Here is a 25,432-nt window from a genome sequence, read left to right on the forward strand (position 1 = left end):
TTAGCACAAGTGACTCCATTTTGGACTTGTTATCTCTTTTTAAATAATTACCGCCCCCCCCGCCTTTGATCAGACTCTCAGCATAACTGAGAGATGTGATAAAAATTTAAGGCATTAGCACCACTCCCAGCTACCACTCTGAAGTTTTTGCAGTTTTTGCTGATCCTTTGTGTGGTGTTCACAGGTCATGGCATTTTTTGTTGAATTTCTGTGGTATTCACAGGTCATGACTTCATGTTCACATTTTTTAAAAGTCAGTGATTCTCTTCATTCCTTTTCTGATGTTCCAATCTTAGGAAGATCACTTGCTTGGTGGCTAGCAGCAGCAAACATACATTTAAAACTTTTTTTTTAAAGATTTTATTTATTTATTTGTCAGAGAGAGATTGACAGCACCAGCAGGGAGAGCTGCAGGCAGAGGGAGAAGCAGGCTCCCTGCTGAGCAATGAGCCCGATGTGGGGCTCGATTCCAGGGCCCCAGGATCATGACCTGAGCCAAAGGCAGATGCTTAACCGACTGAGCCACCCAGGCGTCCCACATTTAAAACTTTTGAGAAAATACAGCTCACCAGGGGATCTACTATGACTATTATAAGCAGGATAATTCACAATGTCTATAGTGTACTTCAAGTCATGGTCCCCAAGACTCAAATCAATCATAAATCAAATAGACCAGGGGTGCCTGGCTGGCTCGGTGGAGCGTGCAACTCTTGATCTCAAGGTTGTAAGTTTGAGCCCCACACTGGGTGTAGAGATTACTTAAAAATAATTTTTTTAATTCTTTTTTTTAATTTTTTTAATTTTTTTAAAGATTTTATTTATTTGAGAGAGAGAGTGAGAGAGAGAGAGCACATGAGAGGGGCGAGGGTCAGAGGGAGAAGCAGACCCCCTACTGAGCAGGGAGCCCGATGCGGGACTCGATCCAGGGACTCCAGGATCATGACCTGAGCCGAAGGCAGTAGCTTAACCAACTGAGCCACCCAGGTGCCCAATTTTTTTTTTTTAATTCTTAAAAAAAAAAAAAATAAAATAAGTCAAAGAAAGATCTTGTTGAAAGAGTCACTTTTTTAAGCCATGTGGCTTGGTCAGTGATCTTATGTAACTGAGTCTCAACTTCCCCAGAAGTGTTAATCCAGGTGTAGCAGTTGGTGTTCATCACAGCACAGACACCTCCTGCTCAGCTAAATGACAATCAAGACTTTTTTTTTTAAAGATTTTATTTATTTATTTGACAGAGAGAGACACAGCGAGAGCAGGAACACAAGCAGGAGGAGTGGAAGAGGGAGAAGCAGGCCTCCCGCAGAGCAGGGAGCCCGATGTGGGACTCGATCCCAGGACCCTGGGATCATGACCTGAGCCGAAGGCAGCTGCTTAACGACTGAGCCACCCAGGCGCCCGACAATCAAGACTTATCCTATTATCAAGAACAACTTTGGCCAGAGAGTCTAAGGATTTTTATTGGGCAGCGATTGCCTTGGTAGCAGATCCTGCAATATCTTCAAAAGTTTGGGAGAGGTTCCTGATCATAGCCTCATTTACATCTGTTCCTAACAAAGAAAATAGAGCAATGGCAAAGGAAGTGAATCCTGAATCACAAATGTCTCCTGGTAGGTCTTTTCTAACTTGATGATGTAAATTTAGGGTAGTTGACAAAAGAGCTGTCTTTGTCTATAAATGGTTGGGGCACAGTTAGGCAACCTAGGAGGCATTGCCCAGTTATGCACCAGTCATCAAGGCATTTATAGGCCCAAGGAGAATGATAACCACCACAGGAAAAGACAAATCCTGTCAGGGCACAAACCACTCCCACTAGGGTGGTACTGTTAATGGACAGATAAGAGTTTTTGGAGACAAATCCAGCAGTCTGAGGGTTACCCCCCTTAGCAATAGTCTGGGAGATACAGATGATGACATGATCTTTTCAGGCCAATGCCAGAGTAAAGGGAAGAAAGAGAAAAAGAAAGGATTTTATGTTTAGTTAGAGTATGAAGCCTTGACCCAGCATCTTGTGTAGAAGAGGGCTACATTGATGTCACTTCTCTTCCTAGTCAATGTGATTTAGAAGTCTCCGGTGTCTACACAGGACTAGATGTCAGGTGGACCCTTTTTTAACTGTGAAATGTGTAACCAAGGTTCAAGTCCCTGAAGTTGGCCTCCATTTGGGTAGTGAGGAAAACTGATAGGATCCGGTCCAGTTTATAGGTAGGAAACAAAATCTCAAAGACAATTCACAGAACTAGAATCTGATATCCACAAGTGTGTATTATAGTTTCTACTGAAACATAATTTTTCTCTTTAAAACCACCCTTATTTCTACCAGAGATAACCATATTAAGACAAATTTGTTTATAAAGGAAGTCTAATTTCAATAAACTTGTTCCAATTATTTATATGAGTGCAAGAATAGTGATTGGCGCGCTCTCTCTCTCTCTCTCTCTCTCTCTCTCTCTCTCTATATATATATATATATATATATATTTATTTATTTATTTATTTATTTTTTAAGTAGGCTCCACACCCAACATGGGGCTTGAACTCATGACCCTAAGATCAAGAGTTGCATGATCTACTAACTGAGCCAGCCAGGCATCCCTGTATAGATTCTTTTAAATCGGCTTTGCTGGAACTTTTCATAAGGAATCTCAAATTGGTCTTTTTTAAAGTCTCTTGAGGCTAAGAAGTCAAGGACTTGCCATCAGATTTTGCCTGCAATACCTATAATTTGGGTGAATTCCTCTCTTCTCAAGTTCTCCCAAATATCCTGAGGTTCTTGCATCTGCCAGGAAGTGACCTTTCTTACTCACCTGGTAAGCCTGTCAGGAACTCTGTAAGCAAGATACCAGGCTGTTTTTCCAAGGGGGTTTATTGGCTCTGTAAAGTCAACCTTAGTTTATTTAAACTGGTCATATCTGATTTTATGCACATCATTTTCAAATATGACATTCCATCCAAAGCCTTGGTAATATAACCAATGTTTCCAACTGTGTCCCATTACAAGAACAGATTCTTATTGATTTATGCAAATAACTATATTGACATGAAAAATAAGAATACTCATTAAGATCTTAGTTTCTGAGTTCTGGAGGGATCAGGTGCGGGGACAGGAGGGGGGGAAGTAATTATTTCATCTTTGTTCACAAAGGTATACTTTGTATCAAATTGCGATAGGTCATAGATAGGTTAAGGGAAGAGAAAAGTTTCCTTAAATCTGGAAAAACAAAACATTAAAGGATCAGCAGCAGTGTTTCAAACAAGAAGTCATAACAAATTATAATCATCTTTGATGTGATATTAGAATATAGGTGAGGTTCAGTGGGGTGATGTCCTGGGCTGACGACCAAGAAGGAATTCTTGAGAGGTCTTTGGTGCAAAATGGTGGTTTATTAAAGCACAAGGAGAGGACCTGTGGGCAGAAAGAGCAGCTGCACGGGGTTTGTGAGGGGTGGCTGATTATATACTACGGGGTTGGGGGAGGTAAGGAAAAGGGAGGTTTCAAGAAAACTTTCATATGCTAAGGAGGACCTACAAGACACTAGAGGCCTTGCCATTGTCAAGTTAAGGTTGTTTTTTCCTTCTAGCAAGGCATTAACATTAAGATAGTTGGGAGATTCCTGGAAGAATATCACACTGTCTCACCCAGGAGTGGGGGCGGGGGAGGTTGCAGGGTGTCAGCTTAGGCTGTGTCTTCAGCTTGCCTTCTGTTCCCTCATCAAATCTCATCAATTCATTCAATCCCATGTTATTAACTCTTGTTCTGCTGCTAGCCATTTCATGAATCAAGTTTTCTCTTAGAGTTCTGTAAATTCTTATTGAGTTCAATGGGATGATCTTAAAATTATGAGAAGTCTGTACTTGTCAGGGTCTTTTCTATGAATCTCTCTCTGAAGATGAAACACACCCGCAAAAACATCAGAGTAAAACAGTAACTTCTGTAAATGACAAAGACTTAAAAATGGCCACAGTTAAAGGTCTGATTAGAGTTAATTACAATGCAATTGAAAAAAATATTTATTTCTATGACATACAACATTATAAGATAGTACTAAAATTATGGCTGAAAACATTATACCAGGACATATAAGATTTCTAGACTTTCATTCAATTTCTGGGACATATAACATATATCTACAAAAATATAATCTAAAGATAAGCATTGCTTAATTGACAAAGTTTTAACAGAATTTAGCCAATTTGTTTAGCATCTCTCTTTTACAAAGAAGGAGAATAAATCTTTTGAGATATTCCAGGGACACTCTTTAAAATCCCAGTTAGTTTGAGGTCAAAAGGACTTCATTTAGAATTTGAATTTGGGAAATTTGTCAAAAATATCAAAAGGATTTGGACATGTGACTAATTAGGATTGCAGGTCATTGTGAAACAATACTTAATCATCTATTGGACCAGGTGACAATAAAAGACTTCAAAGGCAAATACAGAAGGTATTTGTTTTTCTGAGCAAAACTATTCAGAGACCTGATACAGTATAGGAAATTATTTTGACAAAACACAGAATCTTTGTTTTCTAGGCAGATTACTTAAAAGGCTAAGAAAAACCTTTCACAGAGTCTCTTACCAGGAACAGCTCAATAGTCCAAGAAAACTGTCCTTTTAGCAAATTAAAGAAAATTAAGTTTTAAGGGCTCTTGGCTGTCTCATTTGGTGCATGAGACTCTTGATCTTGGAGTTCTGATTTGAGCCCCATGTTGTGTGTAGAGATTACTTAAAAAAATAAAATCTTAGAAAAAAAAGGAAAAAAATAATGTTTTAGTTTTATATAAGTACACTATTGATATTAAAGCTTATATTTTAAAACCTTATAATAAAAATTCCATTTTTAGCCAATTTGGCTTCACGGGGTAAAATTCTCTCCCCAATTTTCTTTCTTTTTTGAAAAAAATATTTATTTATTTATTTATTTGAGAGAGAGAGAATGGGGGTGGGGAAGCAGAGGGAGAGGGAGAGAGAAACTCAAACAGGCTCTGCACTGAGCACAGAGCTTGATGCAGGACTTATGACCTGAGCTGAAGCTAAGAGTCCATTGCTTAATCAACTGTGCCACCTAGGTGCCCCTCTCTTCCCCATTTTTTATACCATTTTGTATTTTATTCTCTTTTTCCCATTTTGAAATAACCAGTTTTACTTTAGGACAAATCTATATTCTTTTCCCTTGGCAAAAACACATCTCCATTCTTCATCAATTCTTTTACTGAAAACACATATCCTTGCATATAGAGATATTTCCCTTAATATTCCTAGTAGCTTTAATTGCAATACTAGAATTCTTTTTTTAAAAATTTTTATTGTTATGTTAATCACCATACATTACATCATTAGTTTTTGATGTAGTGTTCCATGATTCATTGTTTGTGCATAACACTCAGTGCTCCACGCAGAACATGCCCTCTTTAATACCCATCACCAGGCTAACCCATCCCCCGACCCCCCTCCTCTAGAACCCTCAGTTTGTTTTTCAGAGTCCATCATCTCTCATGGTTCGTCTCCCCCTCCGACTGCAATACTAGAATTCTTAACCCCTAAAAACCTTAATTTCTAGTGGAAATTAAGAAGAAAACAGCTGTGAGCTATCTCTTATATTAGCTGTCTGTGGATTGGCAGACCTGTTAATTCTTTTTATAATTTTTAGAAATGCATACTTTCTCCTACATTTTTCAGTATTAGTGTATTAGACATTTTTTTTAAAAAGATTTCATTTATTTAATTGTCAGAGAGGAAGCGCATAAGCAGGAGGAGTGGCAGGCAGAGGAAGAAGCAAGTTCCCTGCTGAGCAAGGAGCCCAACTCGGGACTTGACCCCAGGACCCTGGGATCATGACCTGAGCTGGAGGCAGACACTTAACTGACTGAGCCACCCAAGTATCCTGACATGTTTCTTAATATAAATTGTTTTTTGTTTTCTCTGTAGAAGAAAACCAAAAGTGGATAAACCTATGTTCAGGAATTAAGGTTTCAGTATTTTATCTTTTTTTTTTTAAGGTTTTATTTATTTATTCGACAGAGAGAGACACAGTAAGAGAGGGAACGCAAGCAGGGGCAGAGGGAGAGGGAGAACCGGACTCCCAGCTGAGCAATGAGCCCGATGTGGGACTCGATCCCAGGACCCTGGGATCATGACCTGAGCCGAAGGCAGACACTTAACAACTGAGCCACCCAGGCGCCCTCAGTATTTTATCTTATTTGGAAATTATATAGCTATTCATTAGCTATTTGTCATTTAATTTAGTTTAGAAAACTTTAAAGTTTTAGGTTACCAAAAGGATCTGAAAAGTTTTTTTTTCTTTAAATTTTTTAATTGTTATGTTAATCACCATACATTACATCATTAGTTTTTGATCTAGTGTTCCATGATTCATTGTTTGTGCATAACACCCAGTGCTCTATGCAGTGGAAAGTTTTTTAACATAGGCATATCATAAAGGTTTTTCGTGCTGACAAATTTCATAAAAGGGATAACATGAACTTATTTGACTAATAAATCCAGGTAGAATAAAAGTTGTGTGTCTGCATTACATTCAATGCTAATAATTTCAAAGACATGTCTTTTTTAATTAAACCAACAAAATTAAATTAGCTTTAATAGCAAATATTTACAGTATCACACGAACCTATATCTATTATATTTTTGAGAATTTTATGAATACTCAATTCACATAAGCACTTAGTTTTAAGTCAATTAAACAGAGCTCTTCTACAAATTAATTTTAACAATTCAATCCCAAGCAGAAAATTTACATTTACAACACATGTATAGAGGTACATTTAAACATGCAGACAGATACAGAGACCTTATAGTTTTCATTTTGAAATTTTAGCCCTGAGACATGTATGATAATGCAACTCACTAGCTTATAAAAGAACAGTTGGAATAAGTTAACCTGTTCTGATGGCTAGATTTAGATTTCTAGATTCTTTAGATTTCTTTAGATTCTTCATTTGCATCAACCTCCCCTATTATGTTGATTCTGATAAGGATTATCTCTCTGAAGTTTATATTTCAAAGAGATGACATAGATAAGAGTTGTTGGAGAAGACCAGGTAGAACATTTACACCTCAAAGGCACAAGGAAAGAATGTCAGTTCCTTGAGGAAGAATTTTTGTTCCCTAAGGTCAGAATTTTTACAATATTTACAAGCCTTTTGAGATAAGTAGGGGAGGTTTTGGCATTGGTAAAATGGAGAGGTAGAATTTGAATTATGTCTGGAGCTGAATTTCTGGTTTTGCAAATATTTGTAAGATAAGGATAGTTGCTTTCAATTCCTCTAGGAATTTGGTTTCTACTTATATCACATCACATGTTGATCCACCCATCCAATTCCATTATCCTCAACTTGCTTCTTTGTATCAGGGAGAAGTTTTCCAAGTAAGATGGAAATCAAAGGACTTCTGTGTTCTGGATTTAGAGCTATTTGTCTTTCGAATGTTTTAGTAAATTCTTCCACAAAGGCTTTGGAAGGTTTTTCTTTCCCTCTGGGTACATAGTTTCATTTTAACTTAAGGAAGAAAGCCTAATAAAAATTCCTATCAGGCTCTGATCTTTTTAATATTCAAATATTTTAAATATTTTTTCTTTGCCAATTGACACAACATTAAGCTTTGAGAGCAGGGACTGCTGGAGAGACATTGCAGGAAGAAGCTGTTTACCTTCCCAGTTCCTGTGTGCCTTGCAGCAGGCTACTGGAGTATAGGTGGCAACTCTGGCAACCAGCAATACATGAGTTTTCCTCAGAACTGGACCACTGAAGGGCACAGTGGTCAGCAGTACCTAAGAGCCAGAAGCTTCCCATGGCACCCCACTGAGGTGGTTTTGTAGTGGAATGCTTCCAGCAAGATACCTCTTCTTTAACATCTTTTCTTAGCAGGGTGTATTTCCAAGTTGCACTAACATGGCACCAGAGAGACTTCTCTGCCTTTCAGTGAGTTCCCTGCCCTACCTACTCCAACAAGGTCTTGCTCTAAAACTAGACAGGCTGGGAGATTCTTCTGCATTTATCCTATCTCAGCCCTTGGGGTAGGAGCTACTCCATGATAGCTGCTATTCCTATATTATTTAGAGCTCCCTTTACTTCTTACTATCCCTTCCTTCATTATTCTGATTCTCTGTTATGGTTAATATTTCTTCATTTTAAACTTCTTCTGTTCAAATTACTGTGTGGTTTCTACCTCCCGATTGAATCTTGACTGATACAGTTCCTCCGTTGTACAATGGCTCCTCCTCAACTATAGTTTAACTAACTATAACTTTAGGTAATTAAAGACTCTGTTCAGTCAGTACTCTTCTAGTTGCAATTAAGAGTAATCTCATTCAAATTAGCTTAAACAAAAAAGAATTCATAAGTTCAAATCACAAATTCTTAAGAGGGGCAGAAATGAGGGGTTCTGGGAATTAAATGCTACCATGTCTCTGTTTCTGTCCTTTCTTTCTCCCTCTCTCCACTCCATATCTTGCTTCTGTTTTTTCTGCATGTGCTTTCACTGTTTCAAGCCAGCCATAACTATGCATCTAGAATCATGGCTGCATTTGTGTGTAGGCTTATAATTCTGTTTGAATCCTACCCTAACTCTGAAAAAATTATTATTTTCTTTCATCTCCAGTTAGAAAAATCTTTTATTTTTTTGAGAATGAGAGACAGAGAGCACGAGAGGTAAGAGGGTCAGAGGGAGAAGCAGACTCCCCGCCAAGCAGGGAGCCCGATGCGGGACTCGATCCCGGGACTCCAGGATCATGACCTGAGCCGAAGGCAGTCGCTTAACCAACTGAGCCACCCAGGCGCCCTAGAAAAATCTTGAGAAAGACACTGACCTAGTCTGGGCTGTGTGCCCATCAGAGACCAATCACCGTGTCCAGAGAGATGAGTATATTTTGCCCATGCTGAGTCACATGCTCAGTTCTATGGTTAGGGAAGGAGGTAAAGTGATTAGCAGTGCCTAAAAGATTCATTTGTTTGGAGTGGTGAAAATTTTGATTAAAAAAAAAAGGAGGGGAATGCTTTTTTGAGAAGATAAAACTATACAAATTTAAGATATAGACTCAAGCTTCATGAACTGAAAAGGATAACATATTTGTGGTCAAAACCAAAATGTCATTCATAGCACTTTGGTGGTTAAATAATGATAGTCCCCCTTCTTCAAACAACTGGCCAAGCTAATAACTGTTAGCACATTTCCCTTGTCCAACAGGATTTAACTGTTGTAAGTACTGTTAGTTACCTATCAACAGCCAGTCCCTCCAATATTCCTTACCAACAGAACCCTGGTTTGGTTCACCCTTATCGTGGCCATGTGCTCAGTGAAGGAGTCCTTCTCTAGCTCCAAAGAGTAAGTTTCTGTTAGCAAAGTCCATTGTGGAAATTCCATTTTTTTTTTTTTTTTTTTTTTGGCCATTGATTGTTTAGGAATGGATGTGTAAGGTAATTCTAGCAAACACGACTTGAAAGAAACTTTTCCACGACAGCTTCTGGGAAAGGTTTTTCTGCCATTGCAAGGGAAAACTGCCCCTTTATGATATCTCAACATTGCTGTATGAGGGAAAGATGCCTGGAGATGAGGCAGCCATCTTGGAACCATGATGAGAAAAGCAGGAGGACAAAAACCAACACACTGGGGATGGGAGCAAGAAAACATGTCAAGAGCCACATTTTTCATTGAAAGAGTCTTTGATGGCACTGCTGGGCTCTTAAATTAACCAACCTGGAAATCACTGATCTCCAGAACTCCTTTATGGAAAAATTAATTCCTTACTGTTTAAGTCACTTTTAGTTGAGTTTTCTGTTATATACAGCCAAAAACATTAGAATTAAAATTCAGGACATCAGGTATCATCAACTTTACATGGAAATAGCATATTTGCTTGCAAAATCATATCCCTTTGTCTTATGAAGAAATAAGAATGGGAATATTAGGGGCAATAAAATCAGCTAGAGCACCTTTGCCCTCAGAATCATCCAGTATCACTGGGTTAACTACCACACACAATCAGATGTCTACACAGATCCAGTCAATATAAGGGAGATGTACCTCTCTTTACAAGTGGACATAGCATTCAAAAGAGAGAGAAGAAAATCCACCTTTCAAAGCAATATCATTTGCCAGAGAGACAGACAGATGTTTGAAAGCCATTATACCTCCACAGTCCATGTGAGTATCTCTCATTTGGAATGCCATCTGGTGAGCTCCTCCAAAACTGTACTCAACAGGTAATTCTATCTGTGAGGAATGCATTCAGCTGGCATGCAGCTATTTCATTTCTCTCAAAAGGAATAAAGATATATATATATGTATATATATATATATACACACACACATATATACACATATATACATATATATATACACATACCACACTGATAGCTTCCTTTTATAGTTTTTTCTGTACTATACACTTTAGCCCTTAAATGTATTCTGATTCTTTAGTATTTATCTTTTAAATATGTCTCTTCTTGTTATAAAGATTACAATTTCCTAGAAACCAACTAGTAGGGAAAGTATGTGCTTTGGTCTCAGAATCATAGCTTAAAATCTCAGTTCTTTCACTTACAGTTCTTGTAACTTTGGACAAATTACTTAACTTTTTTTTTTTTTTTAAGTAGGCTTCATGCTCAGCATGGAACCCAATGCGGGGTTTGAACTCACAACCCTGAGATCAAGACCTGAGCTGAGGTCAAGAGTCGGACGCTTAACTGACTGAGCCACCCAGGCACCACTCTTTTTTTTTTTTAAGATTTTATTTTTAAGTAACCTCTGTACCCAATGTGGAGTTCAAACTCACAACCCCAAGATCAAGAGTCGCATGCTCCACCAACTGAGCCAGCCAGGCGCCCCAAGTTATTTAACTTCTGAGCCTCAGTTCCTTCTCTATAAAGTGTGAATAATAACATGTCCTCTCACAATAGCATCTCTCTTACTTTTATACATTTTTATCTACAAGTTGTCACATTTTTAAATTACAGTGATATTAAGTCATGCAGGGATTTTGGATGAAAGAATATTGTTTCTTGATTCTCAATGCCAAGTTCTCAGTGGAAAGCAGCTAACTTCATTGCTTCTTCATGATCTCACAGAAGAGTAAGAGAATTCCAGACCCTTCTGATTCCTTAATATTGACAACAGAATTGACAAAGCACCTCTTCCCACTATAAACACAAAGAAGTGCTGGGGAAACTATTACTAAATCATTTTAAGATTTTGTTTATTTATTTTAGAGAGAGAGAGAGAGAGAGCTGGGTGGGGGAGGAGTGCAGTGGAAGAGAGAGGAAAGGGTAAAGATCTCAAGCAGACGCCACGCTGAGTGTGGAGCCTGTCCCAGGGCTCAATGTCATGACCCTGAGATCATGACCTGAGCTGAAACCAAGAGTCGGATGCTTAACTGACTTGAGCCACCCAGGTGCCCCTACTAAATCCTTCCTTAATGGAAGAAATTAATAAAGAAAAAAGTGTGAGAAAAAACAATTAATTCTTGAAATGAAGCAAAAGCTCAAAGCCAGAGTAGTAAAATCCAAAAGTTGCCAATAGCTCTGGGTAAGACTAAACCAGGATATTGGCCCTAGGGTGTGGGTGTTGAGTGACAGCACCTTTACAGCCTTGAGACTCTATAAGATTTCCAAGTGGGAATCTACCTAGAATCATCATAATGGAATAGCAGAATGTTAAAGACAAGGAGAAACATTTTAAAAAACAAAGAGAAAGGAAAGACAGATTGCCTACATTGGATCAACAATTGGATAGACAACAAAATAGAGGTCAGAGGCAAAAGGAATTAATGTTTTAAAAGCACGAAGAGAAAATAACTGCTTTGTATATGCCTAATAACCAAGCCAAAATATAAAAAGCAAAAATGAACAGGATCACAAGATAATTTTACAAATCTGAAATTGTAGTGGAAGATTTTAATACATCTATCCAAAACTGATAGATCAGTCAAAAAAAAATCAGTAAGCCTCTAGAAGACTTGAATTACACAATTATGAGCTTCATATAAAAACACTACTCTACTATCAAAATGATAACATGCCCATTCTTTTCAAACACACATAAACTCTTTCAAAAACAAATCATATATTAGGCCATAAAAGAAGAGAAATTCCAAAAAATTGATATATTTTCTCTGAAAAAAAGTAATAAAATTTGAAATGAATTATTAAAAATATGGCAAATAAATGAATAAACTCATGTATTGTAGAAACTAAAAAGTACATTTTTATTTATTTTTATTTTTATTTTTTTATTTTTTTAAAGATTTTATTTATTTGACAGGTAGAGACATAGCGAGAAAGGGAACACAAGCAGGGCGAGTGGGAGAGGGAGAAGTGGTTTGCTGTGGAGCAGGGAGCCCAATGAAGGGCCTGATCCCAGGACCCTGGGATCATGACCTGAACCAAAGACAGACGCTTAACGACTGAGCCACCCAGGCGCTCCTATTTTTTTTTAAGATTTTATTTATTTACTTGAGAGAGAGAGAGCGCAGAGGGAGAGGGAGAAGCTGACTCCCTCTGAGCAAGGAGCCCAAAGCAGGGCTTGATCCCAGGACCTGAGCCAAAGTCAGATGCTTAACTGACTGGGCCACCCAGGCGCCCCTAAAAAGTACATTTTTAAGTAATTTACTTTTCAATGAAAAATTAAGATAGAAATAAATATGTAGAACTAAATGTCAATGAAAATATTAGTTACTAAAATTTGGATACATCTGAGAGAGTATAGCCTTAAATGTATGTGTATCCGATCATAGAAGTATTAAAAATCCATGGCTCTGGGGCACCTGGGTGGCTCAGTGGTTAAGCGTCTGCCTTTATCTCAGGTCATGATCCCAGGGTCCTGGGATAAATCGCACTTGATGGTGTCTGATTCTTTTAATACATCCCTTTAATTGTTAAATTCAGCTTGCTAATATTCTGTTGAGGGCTTTAGCATCTATGTTTATCAGGGATATCGGCCTGTAATTTTCTTTTATTGTAGTGTTCTTGTCAGGTTTTGGTTTCAGGTTAATGTGGATCTCATAAAATAAGTTTGAAACTGTTCTCTTATTTTTTTTGAAGAGTTTGAGAAGGATTGGTATTAATTTTTCTTTAAATGTTTGGTGGAATTTGCCAATGAAGCTATCTGGTCCTAGACTTTTATTTGTTGAGAGATTTGATTACTGATTCAGTCTGCTTACTGATAAATGGTAAGTTCAGACTTTCTATTTCTTCCCACATCAGGCTCCCTGCTCCGTGGGAAGTCTGCTTCTCCCTCTCCCACTCCCCCTGCTTGTGTTTCCTCTCACTGTGTCTCTGTCTATCAAATAAATAAAGTCTTTAAAAAAAAAAGTAAAAAAAAGAAATCCATAGCTCCATGTTCAATTCAGTAAGTTGGAAAAACAACAGCAGAGTAAATTCAAAGGGAGCAAGAAGAAATTTTTTAAAAAGTAGAAATTCATAAAATAAAAAATGAAGAGATAATCATTTTGAAAGACTAATAAAATTGGGGCACCTGTGTGGCTCAGGCATTGAACATGTGCCTTCGGCTCAGGTAACGATCCCGGGATCCTGGGATCGAGCCCTGCATCCGGCTCCCTTCTCAGCGGGAAGCCTGTTTCTCCCTCTCCCATTCCCCCTGCTTGTGTTCCCTCTCTTGCTGTGTCTCTCTCTGTCAAATAAATAAATAAAATCTTAAAAAAAAAGACTGATAAAATAATGTTTGGTGATTAAAAATATACAGGAGGTACAATGATACTAAGATTGAAAGTGTTTATAATTACAGGTAAAGAAGGAAAATATAAAGCCACAATAAATTTTGTCAATTAAGTCATATAAAATTGCCATATTCAGCCTTTTGACCTTACAAAACCACAGTTTCATGTTATTATATATTTTATTTATTTATTTATTTATTTATTTTAGAGAAAGAGAAGGTGGGGAGAGGGAGAGAGAAAATCTTAAGGGGAGCCCCACGTGGGGCTTCATCTCACAACCCTGAGATCATGACCTGAACCCAAATCCAGAGTTGGACATTTAACCGACTAAGCCACGCAGGCACCCCCCTTTATTTTTATCTATTATTATTTTTTTTTTTAGAGAGGGGGAGAGAGAGAGAGTGTGTGTGTGTGTGTTATTATAAACAACCATAAGCCCAAACATTTGAAAACACAAAAACATAAATTGGATAATTTTCTAGAGAAATGTAAATGACCAAAGTTATCTAAAAAGGAAATTTTAAAACTTTAATATACTTATAATCATTAAATAAATTTAACTATAGTGATGGGACGCCTGGGTGGCTCAGTTGGTTAAGCATCTGCTTTTGGCTCAGATCATGATCCCAGGGTCCTGGGATCGAGTCCCACATTGGGCTCCCAGTTCCACGGGGAGCCTGTTTCTCCCTCTGCCTCTGCCTCTCTCTCTGTCTCTCTTGAATAAATAAATAATATCTTAAAAAAAAAACCTATGGTTAAAAAAATCCATTCCCAAAACAGAATGAGGCCCAGACAGTTTATAGCTTATTGTTAGCAAACCTTTTAGAACAACATTTAATATTTATCTAGGAATAGAAAAATAGAGGGAAAAAAATACTATTGGTTCCACTTCAGGGTATTCACCCTAAAAAAATTCTCATACATGTATGTGTAGAGGGATAGGGAGATACATCCTGGGATGATCATGACCATAAAGTTTATAATACCCCAATTATAAAACACTAAATCTCTTTCAACAGAAGACTGGATAAATAAATTGTGGGATATTTATACCATAGTCAAAATAGATAAATCAGAGCTACATGTATCAGCATAAGTAAATCTTAAAATATTAAGGTTCGGTGAAAAAAACAAGTTGGAAAAGAAATGTACTGGATGATATCATTTATAGAAATCTTTTATAAGGATAATGTCTGTATATAAACAACTGCATGTTCTTTGTGGTTACAAAGGTAGTAAAAGTACTAGAGTATACATGTTAGTGAAGCTTAGGATAGTTGTTACATCTGGGGCTGAAGCAAAATAGATAGAAGGGGTTTGGGGAGGGAATTTCAATGATATCTACACCATTTTGTTTGTAAGGGTTAAAGTAAATATTTGTACTGGGTTGAATGGTGGCCTCCAAAAGAATATGTTCCATCAAAAGCCTATGAATATCACCCTATTTAGAAAAAGGGTCTTTGCAGATGTAATTAAGTTAAGGATCTGGAGATGAGATCATCCTGAATCAGGGTGAGCCCTAAATCCAATGACAAATATCTTTCTGAAGAGGAGAGGAGAAAAGATACATAGTGTCTTGGTTTGCTGGCAGCCACCAGAAGCTAGGAGAGAGAGATAGAAAAGATTCTCCCTCAAAGCCTCTAGAAAGAATCAACCATGGTGACATCTTCATTTTGGACTTCTGGCATCTAGAACTTTGACAGGATAAATTTTTATTGTTTTAAGCCATCAAATTTGTGGTAATGTGTTATGGCAGCCCTAGGAAACTAATACAATAGTGCAAAAAGTTAAAATATGTCAAAGCTTGGGGGTTTATTGGGTATTATTCTCTGTATTTTTCTTTCTTTTCTTTCTTTCTTTCTTTCTTTCTTTCTTTCTTTCTTTCTTTCTTTCTTTCTTTCTTTCTCTTTTCTTCCTTTCTTTCCCTAAGAGGAAGTTTTATTCTTTTTTTTTAAAGATTTTATTTATTTATTTGAGAGAGCGAGAATGAGAGAGAGAGAGAGCACATGAGGGGGGGAGGGTCAGAGGGAGAAGCAGACTCCCCGCTGAGCAGGGAGCCCAATGCGGGACTCGATCCAGGGACCCCAGGATCATGACCTGAGCCGAAGGCAGTTGCTTAACCAACTGAGCCACCCAGGCACCCCGAGGAAGTTTTATTCTTAATTATTTATCTTAATAGTTTCAGAAAGAGAAACAGATTAGCTCAGTCCAACATGATTGGCAGTTGGCAAAATCTAGTGAAGCAAGTGTTCTGATTGCTAAGGATTTAATTTGGGTGCTTTTAATACTTAGCCATCTTTAGCACTTCAAACTTAATCCAGGAGAAATGCATCATTCCCCTCCCTTTCACTTTAATACCCCATCTACCTGATGTGGGAAACAAAGCCAGAAGAGAAATTATTATATTTCCTTACTACCTACAGCCCATTGACAAGTCCTTGAAACAGGCAGAGTGACAGACTGCCTCAATGTTAATACTTTCCTAAGGGCAAAAGACAACCCTAGCCTGACTCCCAGGATCCTATAAGTCTACTTTAACATATAAAAATTCCTTTGGAAACTTCCTTTATCTCTAAACCCCGCAAGATATGTATTGGCAATCATCCCCCAAGCATATGGTCCACCGATATACATCTGAAGGGTCTCATGACTAAGGTTTTATTAGACAGTAATAAATGACCTTTTCCCACCAACAGCTAGCCCCCTCAAGGTCCTGGAAGCCTTGCTTCTAAAATTCCTTCTAAAAAAGCAGAATTTCAGGGGGTTACGCTATCCCTAACCCCCTCCCAACTTGAAGGTATATAACGGGCCATTCCTCATGACCCCGGTGCAGCTCCTCCTGCCCACGGGTCCTGTTCCCGCGCTTTCATAAAACCTCCTTTTTGCAGCAAAGATGTCTCATGAATTCTTTCTTGGCCATCGGCTTTGAACCCTAACGTCTTTCCTACATCACTACCTCACTTTAATATGGAAATATCTTCATTAAATATGATCCTCAGAGGAACAAGTTCCCTGGAGTACAGCCATGAGGACAGTGCACAAATAGGAAAACTCGAAAGAAAAGTCTGTATGATAATTTACTAATCTAAGGAAACAATACTTTCCAATGTATTAAGAAACAAACTCAGTTACAAATGCACTAATAGGTCAATGTGAAGAGGTCTGGTAACTGCAAAGGGCTGGCAATTTACAAGCCACAATGGTGCACCTAGCCTTGTGTAATGGCCCTCAGAAGCCAGAAGTGTTCTCTCCACTGTAGGCCACATACAAAAATCCATCTTCATCTTGTCTCTTCTCATAAAACTGTCCTGTAGTTAGGCTGGACTGTGGGACTGTCTTATCCACCAACAGGAAGATTGCCTTTTCAGAAGGGAGCTGAATCCTTTTCCTGATGATCCACGTGAACTGAGCCACCGTGATGTCAGACCGAACCAGATACTTCCGTTTGTCAGTGTCGGCAGTCTGAGAGCCTGAGACTTTTCCCACAACCACGGGAACCCGGTTGCCATATTTCGCTCAGATCTTTGCAGATTCCAGCATCTGTATTTCAGCGAGTGGTCCTCCTTGAAGGTTCACATCATGGTGGCCCCGGTGGGGAAGGGATGCCCCCAGCTGTCGGAGCCTTGGAGCTCAGTGCACCAACCACTGTATTTTTTCTGTATAGTTCAAACATCTCATAATTTAAAAGTGTGTATAAATGCTATACAATTAGGAAGGAGAGGCCCATCAAGCCTATGATAAAATGCTCCTTCATGGCTCCCAGCTGCTTTTGGCTCCAGATATACATGAAGACTTGATAGTAGAGAATAAAGTCAGTCCTCTGCTCCATTTCTCTTTTGCCTAATTCCAGCCATTTGACCAAAAAGTTTTTATAGCCCTTGATTTTGGTATTCTCCATAGAATAATTAAAAAATTCTTGCATCAAGCCCAGCACCAACACTTTTAAGAATGATTACACAGTCTTTTATTATTTCTCTATTATTTATGCAAAGCAATGAAGTGTTAATGTGTTTGATAGCAGTTAATGGATAAAGTATTAGATAGGGAGCTTCTGGAAGTGTATATTAATTTTTCTTATAAATTATTATAAAAATAATCACCCTTTATTAGCCTTTAGTACTGTTAAGTTGAATTTTCCTGGAACACAAATTTGACCTGCAACATGAACTACTAAACAGAGATGGCACTTCACTAACCTGGGAAAAACCTAAGGAAAGGCAAGAACAGCAAGACCTTGCACACAGTAGAACAGGGAGTTTTATGCAAAGTCAGAAAGCTCTCTAGCTCATCAGTCAGCTTCCTCTACTAGCTAACTCACCATGCCTCTGATCCAGGATGGCACACGATGCCTGGTGACGTAGTTTTAGAAAATGTTTTTAGAGGTGTCTGTGTTCTTAGGTAGAGAAAGTAACTGATCCAGGAGCAGAATTTCATTATTGTGAAAGGAATCCTTTGAATGCTGCTCCCCAACTTAGTTATGCAAATATCAGGGTCATTGGCATCCTTTCTCTTGAGGAAGGGACTTCCAGGGAAAGAGAACAGAGACCTCCACCCACCCACTTTTTCTTAGAATTAAAGTCCAGTAGCCTATCAGTGTCAACCATGTGGTCTTGCCCTTTGGTAGAATAGGACACCACAGTTTCTCAAAAGGATGGCACTGAGAGGGAAGGGTGAGTTTAAGTTGGTGACCTGAACTAAACACAAAATTCCAATGGCTGGATTCCCTGTGAGACCCAGCTCTCCTGGCATTGTGTTGAATATGTGAATGCAAGTCAACAAAACTCTTATCTTGGAGGCCAAGCATGGGACTCTGGGCTAATGAAGACAGGCAAGCATCCATCAGCCTGCACAAGACCAACACTGAAGTGTAATGCTGTGTGGCAGGGACAAGACTATTACTAGTAGTGATCTAATCAGATTTCAAGTTCTTTATTTTTGAGGTTTGACAGGGTGGATCCTTTTGTATCAAGAAAGCCCCTGAAAGTCTTGGACAGCTTAGGGGGAAGTCCCCACAGAGGAGATCTTGGGAAAGAACATGAGAATTTGAGTAAATCATTGGAAAAATGAAAGATTTAAGACCATGTTGTTCCCTAAGCTAGAAAAGTATGTCTTACAAGTAACATATATGCCATTTCAGCTCAAGAATCTACCACTGAGTGCAACTTCCTTCTGTGTCCCATATTTAAATTCTCAAGTGAGTGAATACAATTACCTTGCCCAGGTCAGGTGTCTATTTTTAGGCCATACAGCTAGGACCTCAGGAGGAGAAGGGCCAATCAGAAGGGTAAGTAGGGAGGTATTGACAAAAATGTCAATATGGATATAAGAAAAGAGGCCATGTTGCTTAGAAGAAGACAGACTTTGGGCTAGAAAGACATGAGTTTAAATGCAGGAGAGGTCACGTATAAGCTGAATCACCTGAGGAAAATGAACCTCTCTGACTTCAACTCCCCCATCTGTAAATTGGGCATAATAATACCAATCTAATAAAGTAGTTGTGAATACTAAATAAGGTAAAGGTATAAAATGCCTTGTATGGTTTTTGGCGCATAGACTATTCTCAGGAAAAGGTCAATGTTATTCTTAACTCTGCTAACAAAGAGTGCCTCGTACAACTCCAGGGTATTATTCTCTGAGGTTTGTAAATGCTTTGAAATTCTTTGGGAAAATGGACTATATTGGGAAGAAATTTCATTTGAAATTCTGTTTATTTGTTTCGTGTTTCTGGTTCAATGGGTCATTGAGATAAGACCAAGGAAGACTATAATATTTTTTTCTGGCTGTTTTTCCTATGATAGCGAGTGCATTAGTCAACCATAAGAGTGCAACTCTTATGGTTGCAAATGAAAAAAAATATCCAACTGGCTTAAGGCAAAAAAGGAAATTTACTGACTCATGTAAATGAAAAAGTATAGGGCATGGTAGCTTTAAGATTATTTGGACCCATGTACACAAAAAAATGAAGCCAGGAAACTTTTTGATTCTGCTTTCCTCTGTATGCCTGCATTGTCTGAAGTGGTAGCAAAGATTCCAAAAACAACTTAGGCTTGCATTCTATCCACTGGAAAGAGAATATCTCTTTCTTTTCATTCATTCATTCTTTTTTTTTTTAAGATTTATTTATTTATTTGAGAGAGAGAGAGTCGGGTGAGGGAGGGACAGAGGGAGAGAGAGTATCTCAAGCAGTGTCCCTGCTGAGTGCAGAGCCCCACGTGGGGCTCCATCTCATGACCCATGAGATCTGACCTGAGCCGGAATCACGAGTCTGATGCTTAACTGACTGGGTCACCCAGGAGACCTAGTAATATCTCCTTCTTAACAGTTCCAGCCCAAAACTGGAGTAAGACTCTCATTGACCCAAGCTAGGTCACATATCCATCTCTGACTAAACCATGAGGCCAGGAGATGCAGTAATTGGACTGGCCAGGTTTGGGTCATATATTCATCACTTAGAGTGTGGGGATGGGAGTGGGGGCAGCTCTACCTGAAGCATAAGGAGGGTTGGTAGGGAGCCTCAAAAGTATTATTGTATAGCACCGTACTGTTTTTATTGTCTAGTACATTTTTACTAAAAGAAGGAGGTTGGGGATGGTATGTTGGAGAGGAAAACAAACAGCCCTTACAGAAGGAACTACAGCTGTGGAGGGAAATTAGAACAAAATGACTACTCTTTGTTTTTTTGTTGCTACAAATTATATATCTACCTCACAGTGTCCACTGAAATACATTTTCTAATCCTATTTGAAAGAAATTATGTAAGTCTGACCAATAATGTGTTCTTGGATGACAAAAATGAGGCCAATTTTATGAAGATTGACTTATCAGAAGTTGCAGATAAATTACTTAAGAGTAGTTTCACTCTTATCTAGATGACTTGCATGTGACCACTACCCTAACCAGTTCATCCTATAACAAAGGAAATTGCCATCTGTCACTTTGCTTGTATGAAATATTTCTGGAGGTGGCTTGCCAACTTCAGCCAGAATTATAGAACTAATGAGTTTTTAGCTACCATATGCACAGAGTGTAATAATAGCAGGTTCTAGGCAAATGTTGTCTACTTGCTTCTGGGAGTGCTTCCCCTCCATGATAGGAGCAGATGCCCGAGGCTCTATTAAGAATTCTGTTTTCTTCATAAATCTGTACAGTGACATGGAGTCCTCATATTCCAGCAAAGTGATTTTTATATGGAAAACATACCCTTGTTACTCTGTTTCTCTTGGGGTTTTAACTTCTGTTATAGAGAGACTGGCCCTTATTATTATCAGAATTGAGTACCAGAAGCCTTTTAGAAAATTTGGCCAGTTTTAAATTTCTAATAGGTCTTCTGCTCTGTTCATGGCTTACCGATTTATGTGAAAGCAAACAAGATTTTAGTTTCCTAATACTTCTTCCTCCTTCTATTAAAATGACTATTTGGGAGCACCTGAATGGCTCAGTTGATTAAGCGTCCGACTCTTGATTTCTGCTCAGGTCGTGATCTCAGGGTTGTGAGATCGAGTCCCGCATCAGGCTCTGTGCTAGGCGTGGAGCCTGCTTAAAATTCTCTCTCTTGGGGTGCCTGGGTGGCTCAGTCAGTTAAGTGTCTGCCTTCGGCTCAGGTCATGATCTCAGGATCCTGGGATGGAGTCCCGCGTCAGACTCTCTGCTTAGCGGGGAATCTACCTCTCCCTCTCCCTCTCCCTCTGTGCTCTCTCTCTCTCACTCTTGCTCTCTCTCAGGTAAATAAATAAAATCTTAAAAAAAAATTCTCTGTCTCCTTTCCCTCTGAGCCCCCCCACTTGTGTGCATGCGCTCTCTCTCTCTAAAAAAATTTTTTTTAATTAAAAAAAATAAAAAATGACTATGTGTACCTAGCCCTGTGCCTTGTGCATAATTACTGTAACAGTCAGGTTAGGTTAGATTCTGTGGTTGCAACAAATGACCCCAGATTTTGGTAGCCTATAGTAACAAAAGTTTATTTCTTATTCTCACTGCATGTTCCAACAGTTTCTATAGATGACCATGCCATTTATTTCCTTGGGGCTCTAGTATGTGGAACTCAACCAGTGGAAATCCATAAGTACTCACGGGGAGACTACTGGGGAAGGGGAGTATGAGTGAGTGGGTGAGTATCTTGTAAGTTTATAAATTAGGATGCTTTATTTCTTAAAACTAATACCAGAAAACCCAGCTTTATTGACAATGCCTAGAAACAACTATACCCCAGTATGTACATAAACAGTTTTATACACACATATACACATGGGAATTTTTGTCATTGTTTTATAGAAATGAGACTATATTACATATACTTTCCTCTTTTCACTCAACATCTTTAATAAATTTATTTTCAGAAAAATCATTTCATTCTTTGTCTTGGGCAAACCTTTTTAAAAGTACCTTTATGAGCCTTCATTAGATACTAATGTCTAAAATATGTTCAGAGGGCTTTTTCTACAGTTTGACAGTGGTGTCCTCTCAATTTTCCAAGCCCTCATGATCAGGTTTGGGGTTGTACTTCTCCCTCCTGCTGTCTGCTTTTCATACCTTTCTCCATTCATTAGCACCTCCACCAGAGGAGGGCAAGAAAATGGAAACGAGGTGAAGCATTACTCAAAAATACACAGATCAATGGAACCAGAAGGTCCAGAAGCAAAATTTTAACGGTCATTTTTACTTGTGTTAGGGATAGTTGGAAGACATTCTGGTGGCTAATTTTTATCAAGTCATCTATGGATTTGAAAGGAGGAATGTAACTAACTACCTAGTCTTGATTTTTAGGACTTGTGCCATTTCTAGATAATCATGACAAAGAGTGGTCCTTTAGTAAATGTTGGAAGAATCCATCCAATCAACAAACATTTATTAAGCCCCTACCATGTGCTGGGAATCATGCCAGGCAGGCTCAGAATGAATGAACAACTCAGATTTTTCCTTTTGTCCTACCAAGTGGATCTGCTAGTCTAGGGCATTCCTGTTGAAAGTTAGAAGGGAGAGGTGAAGAAAGTGGAGAAAAGAATGTATCTGTTCTGCATTAGTTTCCTAGGGCTGCCATAACAAGGTAACCACAAACTGGGTGGCTTAAAATAATAAGTTTATTGTCTCCATAGTTCTGGAGGTTAAATGTCTAAAATCAAGGTGTTGGGGCAGGGCCACATTCCCTCTGAACTCTGTAGGAGAATAATTTCTTGCCTCTTCCTAGCTTCTGATGGTTTGCTGGTAGTCTTTGGCATTCCTTGTCTTGCAGCTGCCTATCCCCAATACATATCTTTGCAGTCACTTGGTGTTATCTCTGTGTGTCTCTGTCTTCACATGGCCTTCTTAAAAGGACACTGGTCATATTGGATTAAGGGCCCACTCTATTTCAGTATGAAGTAACTAATTACATCTGCAATGACCCTATTTCTAAAGAAGTTCACATTCTGTGGGGCACCTGGGTGGCTCAGTCATTAAGCGTCTGCCTTCGGCTCAGGTCATGATCCCAGGGTCCTGGGATCGAGCCCCACATCAGGCTCCCTGCTCAGCGGGAAGCTTGCTTCTCCCTCTCCCATTCCCCCTGCTTGTGTTCCCTCTCTTGCTGTCTCTCTCTCTGTCAAATAAATTAAAAAAATCTTTAAAAAAAAAAGTTCACATTCTGTAATACTGGGGGTAAGACTTCAACATATCTTTTTGGAGAGGGACACAATTCAACCCATAACAGATTGTGATTGTCAAATGGTTCAATAAAACATTTGAGTTATGGATTTAATTAATCTAGAAAGTTGTTGTTCTCTGTTAAAAAAAATGCAACATAGAACGCAACTCTGAGGCCAGAGTTGGTTTTAATTCCATCTTTACCTCTTACTAACTGATATGACCTTGGGCAAATTAATTAATTCTTTGTGCCTTAGCTTCTTTGTCTGGAAAATAGAGATAATAATAGTATTTATGGGACCATTATGAGGATTAAATAAATTAATATGAGGAAAGTCCTTATAATAACACCTGCCACATGGAGCACCTTCATATATGCCATGTTAGCTTTTTTCATTAAAAATGAGTAACCATTAATTGACTATTGTTATTTTTTAATGAATTTATTTTTTTTATTTTTTCTAGAAGATTTTATTTATTTATTTGACAGAGAGAGCGATAGTGAGAGAGAGCACAAGCAGGCGGAGCAGCAGAGGGAGAGGGAGAAGCAGACTCCCCACTGAGCAGGGAGCCCGACGTGAGGCTCCATCCCAGGACCCTGGGATCATGACCTGAGCTGAAGGCAGATGCTTAACCGACTGAGCCACCCAGGTACCCCTTTATTTTATTTTTTTAAAGACTATTTTATTTTATTTGAGAAAGAAAGAGCGTGGTGGGGAGGGACAGATGGAGAGGGAGAGAGAATCTCAAGGCGATTCCCCACTGAGCAGGGAGCCTGACACAGGGCCGGATCCCACAACCCTGAGATCATGACCTGAGCCAAAACCAAGAGTCAGACACTTAACCAACTGAGCCACCCAGGTGCCCATGTAAAGATTTTATTTTTAAGTAATCTCTACACTCAATGTGGGGCTTGAACTTACAACCCCAAGATCAAGAGTCACATGCTCTACCAACTGATCCAGCCAGGCGCCTGAACTGACTATTTTTATAATCAGTTCCCATTGGAAAGGTGTGGTGGAGGGGTATGTTGTAAAAAAGCCTGAGGGAATAAATTGTTCCACTGTGTGAATGCACTTATCAGAGCCTCCTTTTTTTTTTTTTTTTTTTTAAAGTAGGCTCCACATCCAGCATGGAGCTCAACATGGGGGCTTGAACTTGTGTCCCTGAGATCAAGATCTGAGCAGAGATCAAGAGTTGGACGTTTAACTGACTGAGCCACCCAGGTGCCCCTATCAGAGCCTCCTTCTAAGAGAAACTGCACCTGGCCAGAGGGGCAGCTGCCCAGCGTACTTCTCACTCCCTCTGCTACTAAGTTTCCTTTCCTGGCTTCTTGCAGACCCATAAAGCCAATAGACTTCCAAAACCCCCAGAGAAGCATTTCTTCTTTCTTTTGGACAATCAGCCTCTGAAGAACAACTGATTTAAATGTCTCCACAGAAAATACATCACTATTAGGAAAGCCTAGATATGTAATTTAAATTTTGTTTCCTTTTGGATTTCAACTTAAAATTACCTGAGGGCAATGCATCACTGTGGTTACCTGTCTTGGACATTCTTAAAAGCAAATTGCAGCATTTGCTAGGGCTGGAATGACCTCCCTTAGCCCCAGAAAAGTCAGAATGTAGATTTGATCTCCTTAGAGAGAGGCCTGAGGTGAATAAAGGATTCTCATCACAACTGCCAGGACTCGTAGGAGAATACTCTGTTCTGTACTCATGCAGGAAACTAAACCACAGTGTGCCGTCCCTGGTCCCTGTGACACTGAGGATTAGGGTCTTCAGGCAGGTGGGGTGGAGGAGATACCAGAAAGAACTGAAAGAGGGTACGACTGCAGTGGGAGCCAGGCTTCAACTGTTGAACTCATTGTCTTGCTTCACTTAAACATCATAGAATTTTTTTTAGCTGGAAGACCCTTGAGAGGTTGCTAACTCAGCAGTTAACCCAAAATGTAGAAAGTAACTTATTACACATGAGTGCACTTTTTGACTGATTGACTGATTGGTTGATCACAATATTCTAGTGGATTCAAAGTTCTTCTCTTACCATAGTTCTTAACGCATGATTCCAGGACCACCAGCAGCATTTACATCATTTGTATTTAAGAGAAATGCAAATTTTCGAGTCATACCCCAG

General features: G+C 38.9%; 1 protein-coding gene and 1 pseudogene across 1 annotated transcript in view; one reads left to right on the forward strand and one right to left on the reverse strand.

The window, feature by feature from the left end:
• Positions 1–24,997, forward strand: part of METTL8 (methyltransferase 8, tRNA N3-cytidine) — a 177,394-nt gene extending 152,397 nt beyond the window's left edge. The window contains exon 11 of the mRNA XM_073882631.1: positions 24,412–24,997. Within this exon, the coding sequence (XP_073738732.1) occupies positions 24,412–24,452 (41 nt within the window). The 3' untranslated portion in view covers positions 24,453–24,997. The remainder of the gene's footprint in view (positions 1–24,411) is intronic.
• LOC112809363 (gamma-aminobutyric acid receptor-associated protein-like 2 pseudogene) lies at positions 16,661–17,262 on the reverse strand (annotated as a pseudogene).
• Positions 24,998–25,432: the final 435 nt, after the last annotated feature.

The sequence above is a fragment of the Callorhinus ursinus genome, unplaced genomic scaffold (genome assembly GCF_003265705.2).
Source record: "Callorhinus ursinus isolate GAN/ISIS: 27379988/994484 unplaced genomic scaffold, GSC_fseal_2.0 scaffold2, whole genome shotgun sequence".
Taxonomy (NCBI): Eukaryota; Metazoa; Chordata; class Mammalia; order Carnivora; family Otariidae; genus Callorhinus; species Callorhinus ursinus.